The following is a 19393-nucleotide window of genomic DNA, read 5'->3' as shown; positions in this document are numbered from 1 at the left end:
ATAATAGGGGTGCCTGGGTAGCTGAGTCGGTTAAGCATCTGACTTCAGCTCAGGTCATGATCTCACAGTTTGTGGGTTCTAGTCCTGCATCGGGCTCTGTACTGACAGCTCAGAGCCTGGAGCCTGTTTCAGATTCTGTGTCTCCCTCTCTCTCTGCCCCTCTCCTGTTCACGCTCTGTCTCTGTCTCAAGAATAAATAAACATTAAAAACAAATTTTGTTAATGACATAATAACAGTGAGCTTACATATCAATGACTGTCCCATAGTACACGTTCTATAAATAGCAGATAATATATCACTATAATGTGGCATGTGAGTGACAACAGAGTCAAGAGTTGAGCAAGTATAGGAAGAGATTTGAATTACTTACAGAGACCTACAAGTCTACAAAGTCTGTGTCATTATGCCGATCCTTGAAGAATGGGTAGGATTTCCAGGCAAAAAAAAAAAAAAAAAAAAAAAAAAAAAAGCAAAGAATATTGTAAACAATAGGAAGCCCTAGCTGAACAAAATAGTCTAGTGTGGCTAGATCCTGGTGTTTTAGGAAGAGAATGGTAGGCACATATATTCTATTTCCTTAAACACAATTGGAGCTGAAGTCCCTGCATTTAAAAACAACTTATGTTTTCGGAAGAAATATCTCAGTTTGGACATTTGACTTCTCTCTTGATACATTGTAGATTACTTACATATTTGAGTTTCCTACCTGATCATAACACCTTAAGATCTGAGACCATGACTTAGTCATTTGTGTCTTCGGAAAAGTGCCTAGCCAAGTGCTGGGAATATACTAATTGTTCAATAAATATTTGTTGGGGAGTAAAGGAATCAATAAATCAATAAATACTCATTTTGATGGCTGTAAATAACAATTTTCTATGCTGGGTGAGGGTTAGAAGACAGTTCAAATCTTACCATGCTTATTTTAAACACCACATTTCAGAGGATATTTAGAAAGAAAAAGAGTGAATTAGAGATTCCATGATAATGAAAATTATTGCCTGGGTGCTCTGATGTTTTAAGAACTATTAGCAGTTGGGGGAGCCTAGGGGGCACAATCGGTTAAGCCTCCGACTCTTGATTTCGGCTCAGGTCATGATCTGACAGTTAGTGAGTTCGAAGCCCATGTCAGGATCTGGGCTGACAGTGAGGAGCTTGCATGGGATTCTCTCTCCCTCCCAATCTACCCCTCCTCCCCTCAAAATAAATAAATAAACATTAAAAAGGGAATTATTAGCATTTGAAGGTCAATCAAAAATGGAAATCTCCTCACTGGGAGATGACCCTTGGAAGCACTGGCAGAGGAGTAGAGAACCAGGACAGGCAAGGAAGGGAAACCAAAACAGTTGTGATAATGAGCAGGTCACCACTGTGTGAAATTCTGCCTCAATCCCAGCAGGGACCTCTGAGGGTTCATAGAGTTAGCCTCAGATTTATCCCACCTGAGCCGGGGACGATACTGAAGTACTTATCTGCCTGTTTGTCAGTCTCAGATGAGACTGCTCCTAGAGGTGATAACTAACTCTGTAGCACTCTGGCCTGTCCAGCATGCAAAACAAATACACTCCATGCACCTGGGGAATGCTTTTAGGCAGAGTTTCAGAGGACTGCAATTGGAAGCCATGTGCTGGGCGGACACAGGTATTTCCTCCGCTGTTGACTACTGTAGCCCATGCCTTGCATTTCTCAGATTCACTTATGCTAATGTTAAGTTCAGTCTGTCCTTTCACTGATGTTTTTAAGGAAGTCATTGGTCATAATTCCCAAAGACAGAGGGAGAGCACTAGAGAACTCACAATAAAGTGTTGGTGGGATACGCTCCCATCTCCACTGCTGTAGTTAATTTTGAGACCATCATTGACGTGCAGCATTTCCCTCCTCTACCACTTCTGTCCCTTGACCAACCTGCTCCTAGCTAAGGGTCATGATGTGGTGCATGCAGAGCTTTGTTCCTGAGAGTGTGAGTCCCTGGTTACTTGTACTCTTCCAGATGTTATCACCGCAATTGCCCTTTTAGTTCTCACTAGGCATGGAAGCATCAAGAGGCACTCCAATGAGCCCCAGGATTTCCAGACATACTCTTCCCTGTTTCATTATTTAGCAGCAACCCTCTCCTCTTGGTAATAAGGATGACCTTCCCCTGCCTGTACAGTAACAACCTTCTCTAACAACAGGCCCGTAGGCATGAGGAGCCAAAAACATCAGGCAGCAGCTGAAGAAGCTATAGATTTGGCGGAATCTTTACTATGTCCCCTGGTAGAATGATCAAGACCTCTAACTTTGCAGAGCCTGAAGTTGTACAAAGGGGAAGCTCACTTTCTTAAGTTGATTTTTTAAAGAGATAGTAGGAGGCTTTACTTCCACTTCCACCTTTTGATGCTCAAGATCCAGGACCCAGCACTAAATATGCTCATACCACATATTGAACCTTAACCATGTTGGTGTCATTCCCAGTGAACACAGCAACATACAGTCTCAAATCTGGCACAAAGAACAACCACCAGTGAGCTTCTCATTGATGCTGGTATCCCTGTTTGGGGGACACTCCTTATTGTTTTAGTGAAGGGAGTGTCTTCTGGGCTCTCCTGAGGAACATAATCAGCTGGTAGTTTCTCTGATATTACAAAATAAATACATTATAATATGCCCACCTCTTTGAGACCTTAGAGCTCTTCTCTAATACTTTGCCAAGGTAGTTCTGGCATCTCCACATCATTTATTTTAGGCCAACATTGTTTCCAAGCTTCAAAGAGCTATTCTAGTAGCACATTGGGATCAGCTCCAGGTTTCCTTGCCAGAATGTTAAAAATTAACTCATTAAAGAGTGCTCTCATAGAAATAGATTATCCATCATCTGGTGCTACATTCTGTCCTCCCTGATGCAGCATCTTAAGACCAATTCAAGAACGTTCTCCAGATTCCTACCCATACTTATTAGTCAGGCTTTATAGTTCATTTGATTAATAATCCTTTTTACCCTGCAACATAGAGCATAGTTTTCTTCTCTGAGACTGTTCACACTGAGACTTGATTCTAGTTATTTGTCTGGAAGCAATGAGGGAAGATGGGAGCAGAACTTGAGAAGGAAAAGCATCACCTTCTAAAACATCCTACTCAGGTGGAGCTTTTATGTGACAAGTGGCTATTTTCCCCCCAGGAAAGGGTAAAGGTCTTTTTTTCTGGGCCATAGTTTCAGAACAATCTTTGGGTTCAAGATTCTTAAGAGCATCCATCCAAATTATCTCCTTCTATATTTCAGTGTATGATTTCTTTCCTATAAAAATTCTGATTTTAGTGGAGGAAATTTGCTAGCTCTGTGGGGTCAGCCTCTTTTAAAAGTCTGCTTCTCAGGGAGCCTGGGTGGCTCAGCTGGTTACGCGTCTGACTTGATTTCGGCTCTGGTCATAATCTCACGGTTTGTGAGTTTGAGCCCCATATCAGGCTCTGTGCTGTCAGCTCAGAGCCTGCTTGGGATTCTCTATCTCTCCACCCCACTCTTTTTGTGGGTGTGCACTCTCTCTCTCAAAATAAATAAGCATTAAAAATAAAAATAAAAGTCTGCTTTCCTAAAATCTTAGGCCTGATTTTCAGCATCCATCCTGTCTATCCTGTAGCTAAGGGAAATGAGGATTATTTTGATTGCTGTTTGGAGGTCTTCAAGATTATACACCAAATCCTGAGTTGAGTGTTAGCTGAATCAACTCTATAATGTTTTCTCCTACAGAGTTTCTGGAAGTTAACTCCATAATCTCATGTCTCTGAAACCCAAGAGCAATAGACTTTCCTTCCATCTAGATTCTATCCCAATCCACGTGACAACAATTTTAGTAATTATGGTGCTACAGCTTGCTAGGGATTAGCTCCACCACATTGTCTACCAGCAAGGGGGTCCTTGCTACCAGCTGGGTGATGAATGATTCGGTTCAAGAAGCTGGTGTTGAGAATCTGCTTCTTAGGCCACCTATGTCCCAACTAATGTAGACTGGGCTTGGGTTTCCCCATAAGACCCTGAAACAAGGATTTCAGTGAAAGTAGTTTATTTAGGAAGTGAACCCAGGAATGACCAGTAGAGGAGGGAGGAAGTGAGGAAAAAAGGAAAGGAAGCCCATACAGGATGAGTCAGATGGCAGGTTTCCCCTGTGAGAGCCAGGGCTTAATCCCACTTGGACCCCTGTGAGACTGTATAAAGTATGCCTCAGGATGAGTCAGTTGAGTGTCCAGCTTTGGCTCAGGTCATGGTCTCACAGTTCATGGGTTTGAGCCCACATGGGGCTCTATGTTGACAGCTCGGAGCCTAGAGCCTGCATTGGATTCTGTGTCTCCCTCTCTCTCTGCCCCTCCCCTGCTCATGCTCTGTCTCTCAAAAATAAATAAATATTAAAAAAAAAATAAAACAACAACAACAAAAAGAATGTGGTTCCTGAGGGACAAGGAACCCAGGATACTCATCTCCCACTTCCTGCTATCCTTGGTTGAGAGCTACTCCTGTAGACATTAACTCCTGGAACTTCTCGTCTGTCTGCCTCACATGTCAAGTGCGCCAAAGGCCAGAGAATGCCCTCGGGGAATAGGTCACAAACAATAAGAAGCAGAGTGGTTGGTACTTACAGAAACAGTGAATGCCAAGATAATATGGGTAGGACACCCAAAAATATCTGCTACAAAAGACAAAGCTCCCGTGAGTATAATATGAATACGAACACCATTAAATGCTTTTAAAAAGCAGTACCTGGGGCACCTGGGTGGCTCAGTCGCTTAGGCCTCCGACTTCCGCTCAGGTCATGATCTCGCAGTCCGTGAGTTCGAGCCCCGCGTTCGGCTCTGTGCTGACAGCTCAGAGTCTGGGGCCTGCTTTGGATTCTGTGTCCCCGCCTCTCTCTGCCCTTCCCCCCTTATGCTCTGTCTTGCTCTGTCTCTCAAAAGTAAATAAATGAAAAAAAAAACAAAAACAGTACCTATCTTCAGCATATCAGCACCATAGCCATTGGGTAAACCAAAATATTATCATGCATATTTTAGTTGCTTCTTTGCATGTTGATTGGTCTGCTATTAGACCATATTCTTGATTAGAACATATAAAAATATATTCCTCTGCTTAACCAAGAAAATGTAGATACACTGCTTGGCCTAAATGCTGAAATGAACAATAGATAGACTCATCTAAGTATAATAGTGCCCAGAAGTTCCTTTAAGTGTATTTTTCTCATTGCGTTTTGAAAAAAAACTTTAGAAATGGGTCTTGAGAACCATGGCTACACAATCAAAAAAAAATCACAATACTAAGACACTTAAAGCATTTTCAGAAATAGGGAAACAGCATCTTGTAATGTTTTATTTTCCACTTGTGAAAATATATATAATATATATTACATGAACAGAAGAGCCCCACGGCTTAAGTCAGAGAAAGTGAACAGAAAGGCACATATGGAGGCAAGTCTTTTCATACAGTTTTCACTTAAACCAACATTCAGGGCATGGCAAGGGACAATAAAAGCAAGAAAAGCACAGGAAGCCTGTGTACTCGACTCTGAAGGGCTAAATCAGAGACAACTCTTAGGGCTGTTGGAAATGGAGGTCATCTCTGGAGAAAAAAAACATTTCTACTTAATAGGCCTGTCAGCCCAGCAGAAAGTGTATTGAAATCTGGACAAAGGCACCAGGGGCAAAGTGAAAGCCAGTGCTGAACTTGACAGCTAGTCTGCTCTTCTCCCCTTTCTCTTTAAGACTAGAGGCCGTGGCCGAATCCAAGAAGAAAATAACAGGGCAGACGCTGGCCCTCCAGAACTGTGGCCCTCCAGAACTGTGGTCGGCTACAAGACAGAATTTTGTAACAGACTAAATATTTAACAAGCTCGTAAACACTGTGCTGATGCTGGGAAAAACATGAAAAGAACATTTGCTATTTTTCTCTTATAGGAAATATACAGGCATAGATCTTTGGCTTGCTGCATGTGTATCCCTATCCTGACATTTACTCAAATTGATAAGAACTGAGACATGAGATAAATGGGATTATTTCCATCATATGCCAGCAAAGAAGCCTACTAGGATTTGGCACAGCTGGAGCAGCTGACAATCTTGGGTGATGTGAGATGGGGCTTCACGACGTCCGGCTCAATGGACTCCATCAGGTCACACTCGTTTGCAAGTATATGTTTCACCAGGCATCTGGAGGCTTCATCAATGTTTATATTCTCCTACAGAGGGGGTAAAAATAAATAAATAAAAAGATTTTCTTGGGGCGTCTGGGTGGCTCAGTCAGTTAAGCGGCCGACTTTGGCTCAGGTCATGATCTCACGGTCCATGAGTTCGAGCCCTGCGTCAGGCTCTGGGCTGACAGCTCAGAGTCTGGAGCCTGTTTCAGATTCTGTGTCTCCCTCTCTCTGACGCTCCCCCGTTCATGCTCTGTCTCTCTCTGACTCAAAAATAAATAAACGTTAAAAAAAAAATTTTTTAAAAAAAGTTTTTCTTTTTTTTTTTCTTTTTTTAACGTTTATTCATTTTTTGAGAGACAGAGCATGAGCTGGGGAGGGGCATAGAGACAAGGAGACACAGAATCTGAAGCAGGCTCCAGGCTCTGAACCGACAGCACAGAGCCCGACGCAGGGCTCGAACCCACAAACTGTGAGATCATGACCTGGGCCAAAGTCAGATGTTTAATCGACGAAGCCACCCAGGCACCGCCCCCCCCCAAAAAAAGTTTTTCTTATCAATATTTTATTATTTTTTTATTTTTATTTTTTTCAACGTTTTTTATTATTTTTGGGACAGAGAGAGACAGAGCATGAACGGGGGAGGGGCAGAGAGAGAGGGAGACACAGAATCGGAAACAGGCTCCAGGCTCCGAGCCATCAGCCCAGAGCCCGACGCGGGGCTTGAACTCACGGACCGCGAGATCGTGACCTGGCTGAAGTCGGATGCTTAACCGACTGTGCCACCCAGGCGCCCCATTCTTATCAATATTTTAAAATAATGCTGGAGCAGAGACCTATATATGACAAAAGAGCAATATTTTTGGCAACTCATTTAAGTATCTCTTGGATGCCCTATCCACGCATCTTCTTTCTCCTCCCTTCCCTCACATTCCTTTGAGAAACTTTACTTTTCATTCCTTCACAAAAGCAGATATATTTATTTTGTTACTTCAGAGAAATAGTGTTTGGTAGTCTCACTTACTTTTAGTAGGTTGAAATGAAGGTAGAGGGCAACTTTCTCATTTTTACATACTCTTATAGTACAGCATAATATTATATAAGATACATAAGTCTTCAGTCTAACTTAGGTTCATAATTGCCCTCTTTCACATACTACTTTTGTGACCTTGATATGAAATAGGAACAATAAGACACCTCTTACAGCGGTCATTAGTGATTTTATAAGTATTTTCTGGCTGTCTGCCTTTCGGTCAAATGGGAGAAGTGGACTGCTCTGACCTCTTTGAAGTTAATCACGGATATGTGACTTTCATTGGACAATGACATGTGAGAAGTGATGTGTCTCCCTTTTGTATAGAAGCAATAAAAGGCAATGCTTAATTTGCCATGTTCATTTTTCCCTGCTTCTGAAATCGTGGAAGCACAAAGATGGAAATTCTCTTGTCCTAGGTCTATGAATGGGAATCAAGAGGAGCCAAGTGGCCCGTGATGATGCATGTAGCACCAAGTGAGAATTATGACCCTATTGTTTGACGTCACTACATTTAAGGTTATTACTGTGATATTACCTAGACAATCCAGATGGATATAACTCTTCAAAGAAAAATATGACATCAGAAATTTGAATCTGTGTTCAAGAATAAAATAAGCTTTAATTTGGGGAAAATGTGGAGCAAACATTTAAATCTCAAATATGCTCTTTATTAGGTTAATCTAGATTAAATAGCTTTTTTTCCCCCTGCTAATAGAAAGCAGAGAAATACAGAATATTTACTACTGGCATCCTAAACAAAAAACCTTGATCTCCAGTAAAGTCAAATTTGTTAAACTTCTCTGACATGTTTCATCATAGTCAATATAAAGAGATAAGGACTTTCTTGTCAACTTGTTTCACTGCAAGACCTTGTCCAATCTAAAATATAACTTCTGATCTCTGAGCTTTTTATGTATGTCAGTTGTTGATACATTTTGAGATCACTGCATGAAGTCATACTACGTGGAAAACGTAAGAAGTGGTGATGGTTTCCAAATGGCACCTGTGGCTAATGACATTGGATGCAAATATTCATTAGCATGTTCCCCATCCTTCAAGTCCACTTCCGAGCTCACCTCCTATGAAAGCTTAAAGTAACTTTTGGAGTTCCAGGATATTTCCTCTGATTATTTTCTTTCATGTCCAGACCCTTAACAAAAAAAAAAAAAAAAAAAAAAAAAAAATGCTTCCAAGGGTTCCCAAATCTAAAACAAGGTAAAATTATGTTTTGCTTGTTTGTGATGTTCTTGTTGTTGTTACTGGTTTTTATACCATACCAGAATTCATGTCTCTGAGCCTTCCATTCCTCTATGCATTCCATTCCATCTATGCAATGGTCTTGATGACACTACTTACCTGATGAACAACTGCTTCTCTTTAAAGGTTATAGTGGTCATTGGTGCTTGCCCAGTGTGTTCATGCCGGGCACTTTATACACATAATTTACTTAATCCCATTTAAAGCCCTATGAAGTAAGGGTTTGGTTTGTGTTCTCACTGATTTTGCTGTTATTGTTAGGCTGGGCCTGAGGATGGCCTTCTACTTTTCGCTCCTATATGTGCCCATTCCCTGAAAGCCATTCCACAGAGAACAGCTTCCTCTGCCCTGTTCCCTGCTGGGTGGGTTACTGCACCTTCACGTCTTTACCCACGCTTGGCATGCCTTCTGCCCCTCTTCCTCTGCCAGTTATTATGCTCAGGGGTCACAATTGAACTATCTGCTCTCGGGCAGCAATCTGACCTAGAAAGAGCCTGGCTCTTTGGGAGAGACTCAGCTCCATGTTTGCTCTTGAGCCCAGCCACTTATTTATGTGACCAATTAGAAGGTCCAGGTCCTCTACTGTCTCCAGTTCCAGCAAAGTGGAAATGAGTAGCCTCACTCAGCCTTCTGAGCCCTGGCCTCATGGGCCAGTACATCTCTCTGCAGAAGCCCTACATTTGGTTGGTTTTAACCAAGCAACTTTGGTTGCTTATCTAGCCATTAATAAACCAACACTTTTGTTCCCATTTGGCAATTGTTTGTGTGTAGGGAAGAAAGCAATAAAATATCACCTCAAATACCAAATGGATGTCATTATATCTATTTATAGATAAGAAAACTTAAGTTTAGGTAGATTCCTGAGACAGGGAAACTGAAGGACTCCATAAAAATCTGCTTTCTTCTCCCTTTCCTGCTTCTATTTCTGCCAACATCTGCACCCCCTACTCTGCTTTACACACACCTCAGAATGCATATAGCTCATGCCCTCCTTGTAAGGGACAAGGAGTTAATGATTTCTCTAGAAGAGATAGCATCTAAGGAAGGACCAGATGAGACATCCTGGCTTTTACCAACTGGCTTTTACTAGGTGTGTTAAACTATATGCATATTCCAGACCACCAGCACTAGACATCTTTTTACCAAGGACCCTTGGTTCCCATGAATGACACCTGGGTCTTTGTCTTTGTCTAACCAGTTCCTGGATTCTTGAGAGAGTACATACACCACTGGACCACCTATCCTTAATCAAAACCCCCAGACCTGAAACAAAGACAAGACTCATGCTCCTTTCCTTTCTGAGTCTCCTGGACCCTCCATCTGTATCTGCTTTCTCTACATCATCAAGTTCTGCTTTCACCTCCTGCTGGCTTGCATTTGATTTCCATCCTAAGCTCAGCCAGAGATCCTCTTGGCTCATCCTGTAGGACCTCTTCTGGGTCACTAGACCTGACCTGCCAAGATCATTAAGAGACTTCCCCAAGATCATGCAGTGGGTGGGTTGGGGGCCACACCTAGGTCTTTCTGACATCAAAGCCTGGTTCTTATCATGCTATATTCCTTTCCAGGATTGTTTTGAAGATCAAGTGCAATGACAAACAGAAGTTCTTACTGCAGTGTTAGGCCTCATAGGTGCTAAATAAATCTTAGCTCCTTTCTCTTTCATACATTAGAAGAAAAACGTGTTTATGTAATAGGAAAAATACATCTTAAGCATTAAAACGGCCCCCCTTCACCTACAATGTAAAGTTAGACTAGTCAGTAGTATTTTTTAAACTTCCATTCATATATTAACATGCCCTTTAAATAGGGCTTACTTTCATTAATGTGCAAATTGGCAAAATCCAGTAATGAGGTGAGTGAAATGCAAGTGTGGACAAATTTATGAAAACTCATCATCATTATAAGAAACACAACAAAAACCTAAGCCCAATTAGTGGCAGCCTAGCAGGATCATTTTCACAAAAGATAGGATGATGCTGGTAAAACTGTTGGAAAGTTTAACACCTGGTAAAGGCTAGCTGGGGTCAGGACTAGGACATGGGATCATGGAGGATGGGGCTGGACAAAGGGATCCATCAGAGCCACGAAGTGCTAGCACCTGCTTTTTTGCACATAGGAACAATGTGGCAGCTCATAATGGCTGAGACACATTCAGTCATTCATTCCGTCAATATTATTCAGATTCCCCCAAGTAGTAGACATACAAAGAAAAACATGACCAAATAAGTCCCATCCTTAACTGAGCTTAAACCCCAGCAAGGTTTGTATAAATAGCAGAGGTATAATGATGTTGGAAAGGGCAGATCATTCCAGATCACTGAAGAGCCTTGAATGCTAAGGGGCCACGTAGAGTCACTGAGGGTTTTCTGCAGGTCAAGTGTCAATAAACACAATATGATACAAAGCCATTACTAGGCAAAACTGTACACAACCTGAGCACTGTTTTATCAATTAATCTATCAATAAGTATTTAGTAAATGGCTATCAGGCGAACCATGGTGCTGTTGCCATGCCATACCTATTTCAGATCAGAAATTGTCAGAGGAAGCTCAGAAGAGGAGCAAACACTATTATTTACCACATGCCCTCTATGAAAAGGCCTGGTATGCAGTGTTTTGAGCACAGGCATGAAGCCAAAGTCATCTCAGCTCCTCCACTTTCTGGCTGGGTGACCTTGAAAAAACTACTTTAACCACTCCATACCTCAGTGTTCTTATCTGTAAAAAAGGGAATTAAGGGATCTACTTTACAGGTGGTTATAAGTTAATATATATTAATAGTGAGAACACATGAAATACTCAACTACTCAGAAATACACATTCAACAAATGTTATCACTATATTCTCATTTTATCATCAGCAGAACACAATAATATGTGTATTCGATTCCTTCATTTTGCAGCTGAGGAAACAGATTGAGAAGGGGCAATTGGCTGACCTCAAGACACACACTAGTAAGTGGTGGGGACAGGTACAAGTCCAAGGAGAAGAGTAAACACTAATACGTACCACAATATTTACCATATGCTTACAATAAAAAGTAAGGGATAAAATGCTGAAAGCACAGGCTTAGCGCCAGACCCTCATCTCAGCTCCGCCAAAATAGTCCCACAAACAAATAAAGGAACACTATGGCCAGGACACATGTTTCCAGCATAAAAAAGGTGGGAGCTGAGGTGCCTGGGTGGCTCAGTCAGTTAAGCGTCTGACTCTTGCTTTTGGCTCAGGTCATGATCTCGCAGTTTGTGGGATCAAGCCCTATGTCAGACTGTGAGCTGACAGTTTGGAGCCTACATGGGAGTCTCTCTCTCCCTCTATCTCTGCCTCTCCCCCATGCTTGCTTGCTTTCTCTCTATAAAACAAATAAATACATTTAAAAAATAAAATAAAATAAAATAAACCCCTCTCTTAAAAAAGAAAAAAAAAGGTAGGAACATGTATTCAGGGCCTCCAGCAAGGTTCGTTTGTATTGCTGGTCCTACTGTCTGTCTATATACCACTGAGGTCACAGCCAAGGGCCTAGGCTCAGATAAGGAATGGCAAAACAGCAAACTTCCCTCTCTCCTTCTGTCTATGGCTAGCGTGGATAATCAAAATGCACCTGAGAACTACAGGTTCAGACCCTTTGGGCAATTATATTGCAATATAATTGATTGAGCTACTTGGCACCCAAGTCATCACAGCTAAGTCCACATTTTCCAGGTGATTGTAAAGAAACACAGTGGCTGGCTTAAGTGCAAAATGCTACCTGGGAATGTTTATTGGCATTCATTCTAGAGAGTAGTAACATCTCTAGGAGGAAATTTATACGCTCTATGACTTTGATGATATGTACACTCAGGCTGAATCTGACTATGATGTATTTACAAATTGCAGTGTGACAAGATGCTCTATTGTGCAGACTGTGTTAGGTTTATGTATGCTCATCTTTGTGCCTCTACTCAAAATCTTTTCATTCATATTAATAAGCATACCTAAGAAAAAGACTTAAAATTCCCAGCAAAGCATTTTAGTAAAAATAAATGGTAGTGATGGGGCACCTGGGTGGCTCAGTCAGTTAAGAGTCCAACTTCGGCTCAGGTCATGATCTCACGGTTTGTAAGTTCAAGCCCTGCATCTGGCTCTGTGCTGACAGCTCAGAGCCTGGAGCCTTTTTCAGATTCTGTGTGTGTGTGTGTGTGTGTGTGTGTGTGTCTACCCGCCGCCCCACCCCCACTCATGCTCTGTCTCTCTCTCTCTCTCTCTCTCTCTCTCTCCCAAAAATAAATAAATGTTAAAAACAAAACAAAAACAAAAACAAAAAAACAAAACCAAAAAAAAAAAATAAATGGTAGTGACCAACAGGGTGACTACTGAGTGTCTACTCCATGCTGGGCATATAGCAGGTCCTTTACTTATGACATAATGTTCACATCCAATCCTCATAAAAATCTATTAAAAAGCTAATAGCCATATTTTAAAGGTAACAAAACTTTGACCTTTAACACGGTTAAGTAATTTACCCAGGGGAGTATGTGATTGTGATCAACCTGTCTTTTTGGCTAAAACTGACCTCACTCCAGTTCCTATTCTGTTCACATATATTACATTGTAGTGTCTCCCAGGATTAATACAGAGATTAAAATAGTTTTATTTCTAGATCAGTAGTTCTTAATCCTGGCTGCATATTCAAATCATTTAAAGAGTTCAAAAAAATCTGTTACTGAGACCCTCCTCCCAGACGTTGATATGATTGGTCTGGGATGGGGCCCAGCGTAAGTATTTTTAAAAGGGTTCTCCATTTCTTTAAAATATGCATCCAGATTTGAGACATACTTCTATAATTAAGAATGTCTTTAATGCCATTTTTTTAAATTTCAAAATGAACTTTCTGGAAGTATCATTTAATATAGCGATTTTAAGCTGTAGTGATTGTGATCTTCCTGTAGAGGATGGAATATAAATCTAACTATATGAGGTCTTGGGTTCTTGTCAGTTTTTTAACTAGCTCTTCAGAACATCTGTCTGGTGGCAAATTATTTAATCCCTGACCCCCCAGTGCCAGAGAGCAAAAATATTCTAGCAGAAAACCTTCACTTCTGCCTAGTTAAAAACTGGCAAAGAATTCTTCCTCCTCTAATCTTTCCAAATACATCAACCTCAAACAAAACACCAAGTGTACCAGAGGCCCTGAGGTTAGGGCACTAAATTCCTCAGCCCCGTGAAATTTTAATTAGAGCAGATGGCCCGCAGGGTAACACTACCACTGTAAGAAGTCTTGCGCAGAACAGGGCTTTTCAAATCCTTTCTTTCTCTAAGATTCAGTACTTGTTTATTGAGCACATAAGTGCTAAGCAGTTTGCTGGCTTTCATTTGCCTTAGTTCATATCTAATATGGGGCAGGCACAATGGACACCTGTGTTTTTGTCTGCTTTGTACTTCTTTCCTCCCTCATCTGTAATATCACCCCCCATCCTTCCGGTAATGGCTTCCTCTCAATCTTGAGCTTCTACTGGGGCTCCTCTAAACTGAGCCCTCTATCTCCAACACTGTTCTCAGAAGTTGGCATTTCATTTAATTTTCACAAGAAAGCTGAGGTGGGAGGCTCTGACCTCATTTTACCAATGAGAAAAGTGAGGTACAGGGAGGCTAAATGGCATACACCAGGTCTCAGGGACAGGAAGGGGCAGAATCTGGTTCCAGCTCCAACTCTTGGAGCTTCTGTATTTTCTTTTTCTTCTCCCTGTTGACTTCTCAAGGTCTATGGCCAACAGGTTGTAAGTGCCCAAGCAAAGGTCTGCCTGCATCCAAACCCCATGGTTTTACACTGAAGAGTGTGCTTCAGAAAAACCAGGTCCTAATGATGCCCTGTTGTCTGAAAGTTACTTTGCATCTACCTAACAGGCACTGGGAAGGACAGATGGAGCTATATTGTAATTGATTTCAACATAGGACAGAGTCACATTGTCAGCATGTAGATACTGGTGAAGAAGAGGAAAGTCTACAGATAAAATAAGCTCCAAAGACTGTGTTCCTCTGACAAGATCTCTCCACTCTACTGTAGCCCTGCCTCAGCCCCTGTCCTCCATGTTAGATGTCCAAGTTCATGTTATACCCCATTTCTCCCGTCTTCTGTAGCCCTTGGGCCTCATACTTTAAAGCTCTTTTCTCTGATGCCCTTGCCATCAATCTAGCAGCCTCAGAAACCCCACCTCAGCCGTGAAACATCTCCAAACTTGCCACTTACCAGGGAAATCAGACACCACTAATTCAAATTGATCTCTTTGACACATGCAGAAATTAACTCAACAGAGAAGGAAAGTGACTTGCCTGGCATCACACAGGCTGCCTCTTAGCTCTTGCTGCTTGCACACTTCTTTGTTTCTGTAAATATCTCTGCTAAGTAGCCTTCTCTCAGCATTATGAAATGTATCGTCAGGGCTGCTTGGCACTTTGTACACACCTGGCACTTACCAGTGACTCATAACCACTTATCGCTTGTGTTCTTAAAAATGGATTTTATCTTATTATGTTTGTGTTCCTGGCTCCCAGCACAGTGTTTGGTGCATAAGAAGCCTCTAAACAAAACTGCCAAAGTTAGTTGAAACCTGTTGAAACTTACTGTCTGTGAGGTACCATTTATCTACTTTACCTTTACGAACTAAGCTAATGCTCACAAAAACTCAGGCGAGGAAATGGAAGGATAGAGAAGTTAAAATTTTTCCCAGGGTCGGTCACACAGCCAGCAAGTCAAACTTTCAGCACCTAGTTCCCCAGCCCATGCTCAGATCCTTCTCCTCTGACCCCTGAAAGTTCTGCGCTGTTAGATGGCAAAGCCAGACTGAAGCCCAGAGCCCTTGCTCTTAACCTACTGAGCCATACTCCTCTCTATAAATGTCCATGGAAAGAATGAAGACTCAAGTCTCCTACCTTGGTGGCCAGGGCTTTCTTTCTAAATTTCAAAAATTATGAATGAGCAATTGCAATGTGGTATGTTTGGCCCACAGGCATTTATTTACTTATTTTTTATTTTAAATGTCTTTAAATGGCACATATTCACTCTCCAGTTTGCCACCTACCTCTCTCATACCCTTAACTTCATGGCTCCTGGAGGAATGTGAGTTCACCATCCCTGTCTCTTTTCCCACACCAGGCTAACTAGGGACACAAAGTTCCCAAGATCTTTTTTAGAGTTTGCCATTCCTGAGATACACTGCCAACTTCAATATGTAATGTATGACTTACCACTAATGGCTATAAAGAATCAAAACATTCATAGATTTTGTCTCTATTAACATTTGGCTTTCAATACAGTGTTTTTTTAATGTCCCTCACTATGAGTAGTATACTGAAACAGTGTTTGCCTACCCAATAATCAGTTTTGAAAAGACAATAAAGAATAAATATAAGCATAAAAACTACCATTAAGCCAGATTTTATAAACCTTATTAATGAAGACAGCAGCCTTCAGTAAAAATACTTGCTCATACATCAGTTTGAGAAGATAAATGGCCCACCAGACCCAAAATATTAACAGTAATACTTGCTGGGTGGCTCAGTCGGTTAAACATCTGACTCTTGATTTTGGTTCAGGTCATGACCTCACGGTTCGTGAGATTGAGCCCTGCATCAGGCTCTACACTGACAGCGTGGAGCCTGCTTAGAATTCTTTCTCTTCCTCTCTTTCTCTGTCCCTCCCTCCCTCATACATGCATGCTTTCTCTCTCTCTCTCTCTCAAAATAAATAAATATATTTTTTTAATAGTAATACTTGTTAGTATTTACTGAACACTTACTATTGAACATTTACTCGGGTACTATGCTATATATGCTTCATGAATAACCACATTTCACCCTTAGTACATGCTGAGAGGTGGATATATTACTAATCTATTTTACAGGTTAGAAGACTGAGGAGTAATACACTTACAGAATAAACTGTGTGTCCACAGTATTTGCTGGACTTACTCAATTCAAAGTCATATTTTTTGAGTGTTAACTATGAGTAGAAATTATCTGTTTAATAATTCATTTCTATCATAATTAAATGCTTGCACTCTGGAACCTCTGTGTGCTAAGTCTGAGGATTAAGACTGGAACATTGTTGTCCCAGGAAGCAGCAGGATATAATGGAAAGAGAATGAGCTTTGGAATCAAGCTTTAAAACTTGCTACTGTCCCTGACTGTGGGACAGTCCAAACCCTGAGCCTTCCTGCTTAAACTGTAAAATGAGGCTAATGATAACCACATGTCATAGGGTTCTTGTTAGAATGTAAGAATTAAATGATACACACGGATGAAGCACCTACACATTACGTATCGGTCCTCAGATAAATACAACCCTCTTCTGAGAAGTTGCCTCTGACTCCCAGAGGCTGGACAAACATCCCTCTATTCTAGCACCTGCCACTGGTCAATACGTAATGGCTTGTTAGTCTGTGTCCTCCACTGCACTGGGAGCTCCTGGGGGCTTCGTGGCTGCATCCCAGTGTCTAGCACAGTGCCTGCCGACAGTAGGCACCTGGAACACGTTGAGTAAATGAATGAACGGATGAATGAATGCATGAACAAATGAATGAGCTTGTTAACAAGGGCCCTCCAGAGTAACAAGTCCAGGTTTCAACCCAAAAATAATTTTAGATGGGGGTGATCTCTGCAGGGAGTGAAAAGGAAAACTTATTCACAACAGGATTTATTTCACAAGTCAAACTGCCTTTCCTTATCTTGTTTTTCAGTTATGATCTGACACCATTATTTTTGGGTGAAATGGAAGGAAGACTGACTGAAACATTTTATAAAAATCAAGCTGAACTACTAAAGGCTTTGCAGCTGAGCAGACCTGCATTAGATACTTCTTTTGCTCTTTTAAAAATAATTATTTATGCCCTGATATTTCAAAAGCTATTTCAGGTGACTTCCACTATTTAATAACTAGATGATAAACTTAGGCAAAATATTCAGTTTTATTGGGCATCACCTAGAATATAAAGATAATAGCACCCTCCTGACAGAATTAGGAGAATTAGAAATAATTATATTAGGGGCAAAAGTAGAAATTGGGTAACATCATATATATTTATGACTATATATTATATATGAATATTTTATTATCATCTTTTCTCAAGAATTTTTATGAAACTGAATGAATGGTCAATTCGAGCTTTACAACTATTCTCAGGCCTGTAGTTTATATTTTCTTAATATACGGCCCTTTTGTCAAGCCCTCAACTAACTCTAGCAGAGAGTTTGAAACCTTTGCTTTTCCTGATAGCATAAATGAAATGCTTTCTACCACCATTGTTAGAATAACGTCAGCGTGGGGGAAAACACAAGCAACAAAAAGTATGCATAAAAGATGATGTACTGACAAAATAAACAAATGCATCTTTTCGTACTCCCTTTATGTTTGGAATGTCATGGTACTAGCCAACTACCAGAACCCTGGCTTCAACGGTAGAACCAAAGTCTACACTTCCGTGTCTCTGAGGTCTAACTCCTAAATTCCACACTCGGATAACAAGTCATTCTTGGACTGGGCAACCTCCTTAAGGCAGTGCTTAGCATGGGCTATATAATTTTTTTCTTTTTTTTTTTTTAATTTTATTTTTTCTGTGGAATAACACTACCCTTTTCTTCATTCTACAAGCTTGTAGTAGCAAAGAAGAGATGCTTCATTTCATAGTTCCTACCATGCAATATTGATGTATCATGTAACTAAATGAAATAACTTATTATTCAGCAAATAATCATTGATCTCTTTCCATGGACCAGGCACTATTCATCAAAGTCTCTACAATCTTCACTTTAATAAACTATTGTGCCAGTCATTATGTGATTATTTTATTAGCCCTGGCCTCTCCTGCCTCTGCTCAGACATAACGATAACGATGAGCTCCATCTCACAATTGTTGTGACATTTTGCCCTAAGCCAGGCCCTATGTAGTCTCGTCTATGGTCACATCCCTCTGTTTTCTTCCCATGGCCACTGTTTTCCATACTCCTTTCAAACTATCCCCTGACTACTCTAACTAAAGTGTAGTGACCATGATACCTCACCCTAATTCCCAGCTCGAAAAACATTGCTGTCTCACCTTGCCTAATCAGAATTAGTCCAAACCACTAGATTGAGCCAACCAACAGGGCTCCCCCTTAATTCTCTTGGCTCATCTCTGCTGGCTCCCCTCACTTAGCTGAACTCCAACTGAACTAAACCACAGGCCATTCTTTCAATGTGCCTTGCTTGGATTATCCTTACTCCATCTCTATCTGTAGGCCTACAGAGTGGATATATCTCATTTGGAAGTAATTAGCTACTGACATCTAATTGATTCACAAGGATTTCATTTTACTCTGCTTTGAACTTTTAGGTGAAATTTGGGTACATTTTCCAGTTTCATAATCGTTGGGTATCTTGAATTTTTATTGCTTACAAATTGGTTTATTTAAAAGGAAAGGTACAGTAAAAGGACTCAGAACTATCCTAGCCCTGCCAATTGCTAACTATGTAACCTCAGGGAAATCGCCAAAAGTCATCAAGCATGCAATCATGCATGACTGGTGCCTCAGTTTCTTTACCTATAATTGTGAGAAAAAATGTCAGCTTCACAAGTTTAAGATGTTATTAAAACAAAATGAGCTACGTGAAAGAACTCAGCAATAGGGCCAGAATATAATAAGCCCTGAAAAAAAAGAAAACGCTTGATTAAATACTAAGTTGTCTATGAGAAAGTTTGCAGGCACAAACATAATATACTTCTTTGTTAGAGCAAGGTATGCCAAAGTGGGTTCTGAAGTTTCATAACAAGGTAGGAAAAAAAAAAGGCATCTTATGACAAAATAATTTTATGAAAAGCTAAGTTAAAAAAAATTCCAAAATGTTTCTTTATTAAAAAAATAATGTTTATTTGTTTTTTAGAGAGAGAGAGAGAGACAGAGCATGAGTGGTGGAGGGGCAGAGAGAGGGAGA

General features: G+C 40.8%; 1 protein-coding gene across 3 annotated transcripts in view; it reads right to left on the bottom strand.

The window, feature by feature from the left end:
* Positions 1 to 5313: 5313 nt before the first annotated feature.
* RAB38 (RAB38, member RAS oncogene family) overlaps positions 5314 to 19393 on the bottom strand; it is a 128497-nt gene continuing 114417 nt past the window's right edge. For all 3 annotated transcript variants that reach the window (XM_047071807.1, XM_047071809.1, XM_047071808.1), the window contains one exon: positions 5314 to 6198. In XM_047071807.1, the coding sequence (XP_046927763.1) occupies positions 6046 to 6198 (153 nt within the window). In that variant the 3' untranslated portion in view covers positions 5314 to 6045. The remainder of the gene's footprint in view (positions 6199 to 19393) is intronic.

The sequence above is a fragment of the Lynx rufus genome, unplaced genomic scaffold (assembly GCF_022079265.1).
Source record: "Lynx rufus isolate CCGP_SWC_20201006 ecotype Redwood Valley unplaced genomic scaffold, mLynRuf1.p SCAF_9, whole genome shotgun sequence".
Lineage (NCBI taxonomy): Eukaryota > Metazoa > Chordata > Mammalia > Carnivora > Felidae > Lynx > Lynx rufus.
The sequence above is the reverse complement of the archived record's forward strand: the minus strand, read 5'-3'. Positions and strand labels throughout refer to the sequence as shown.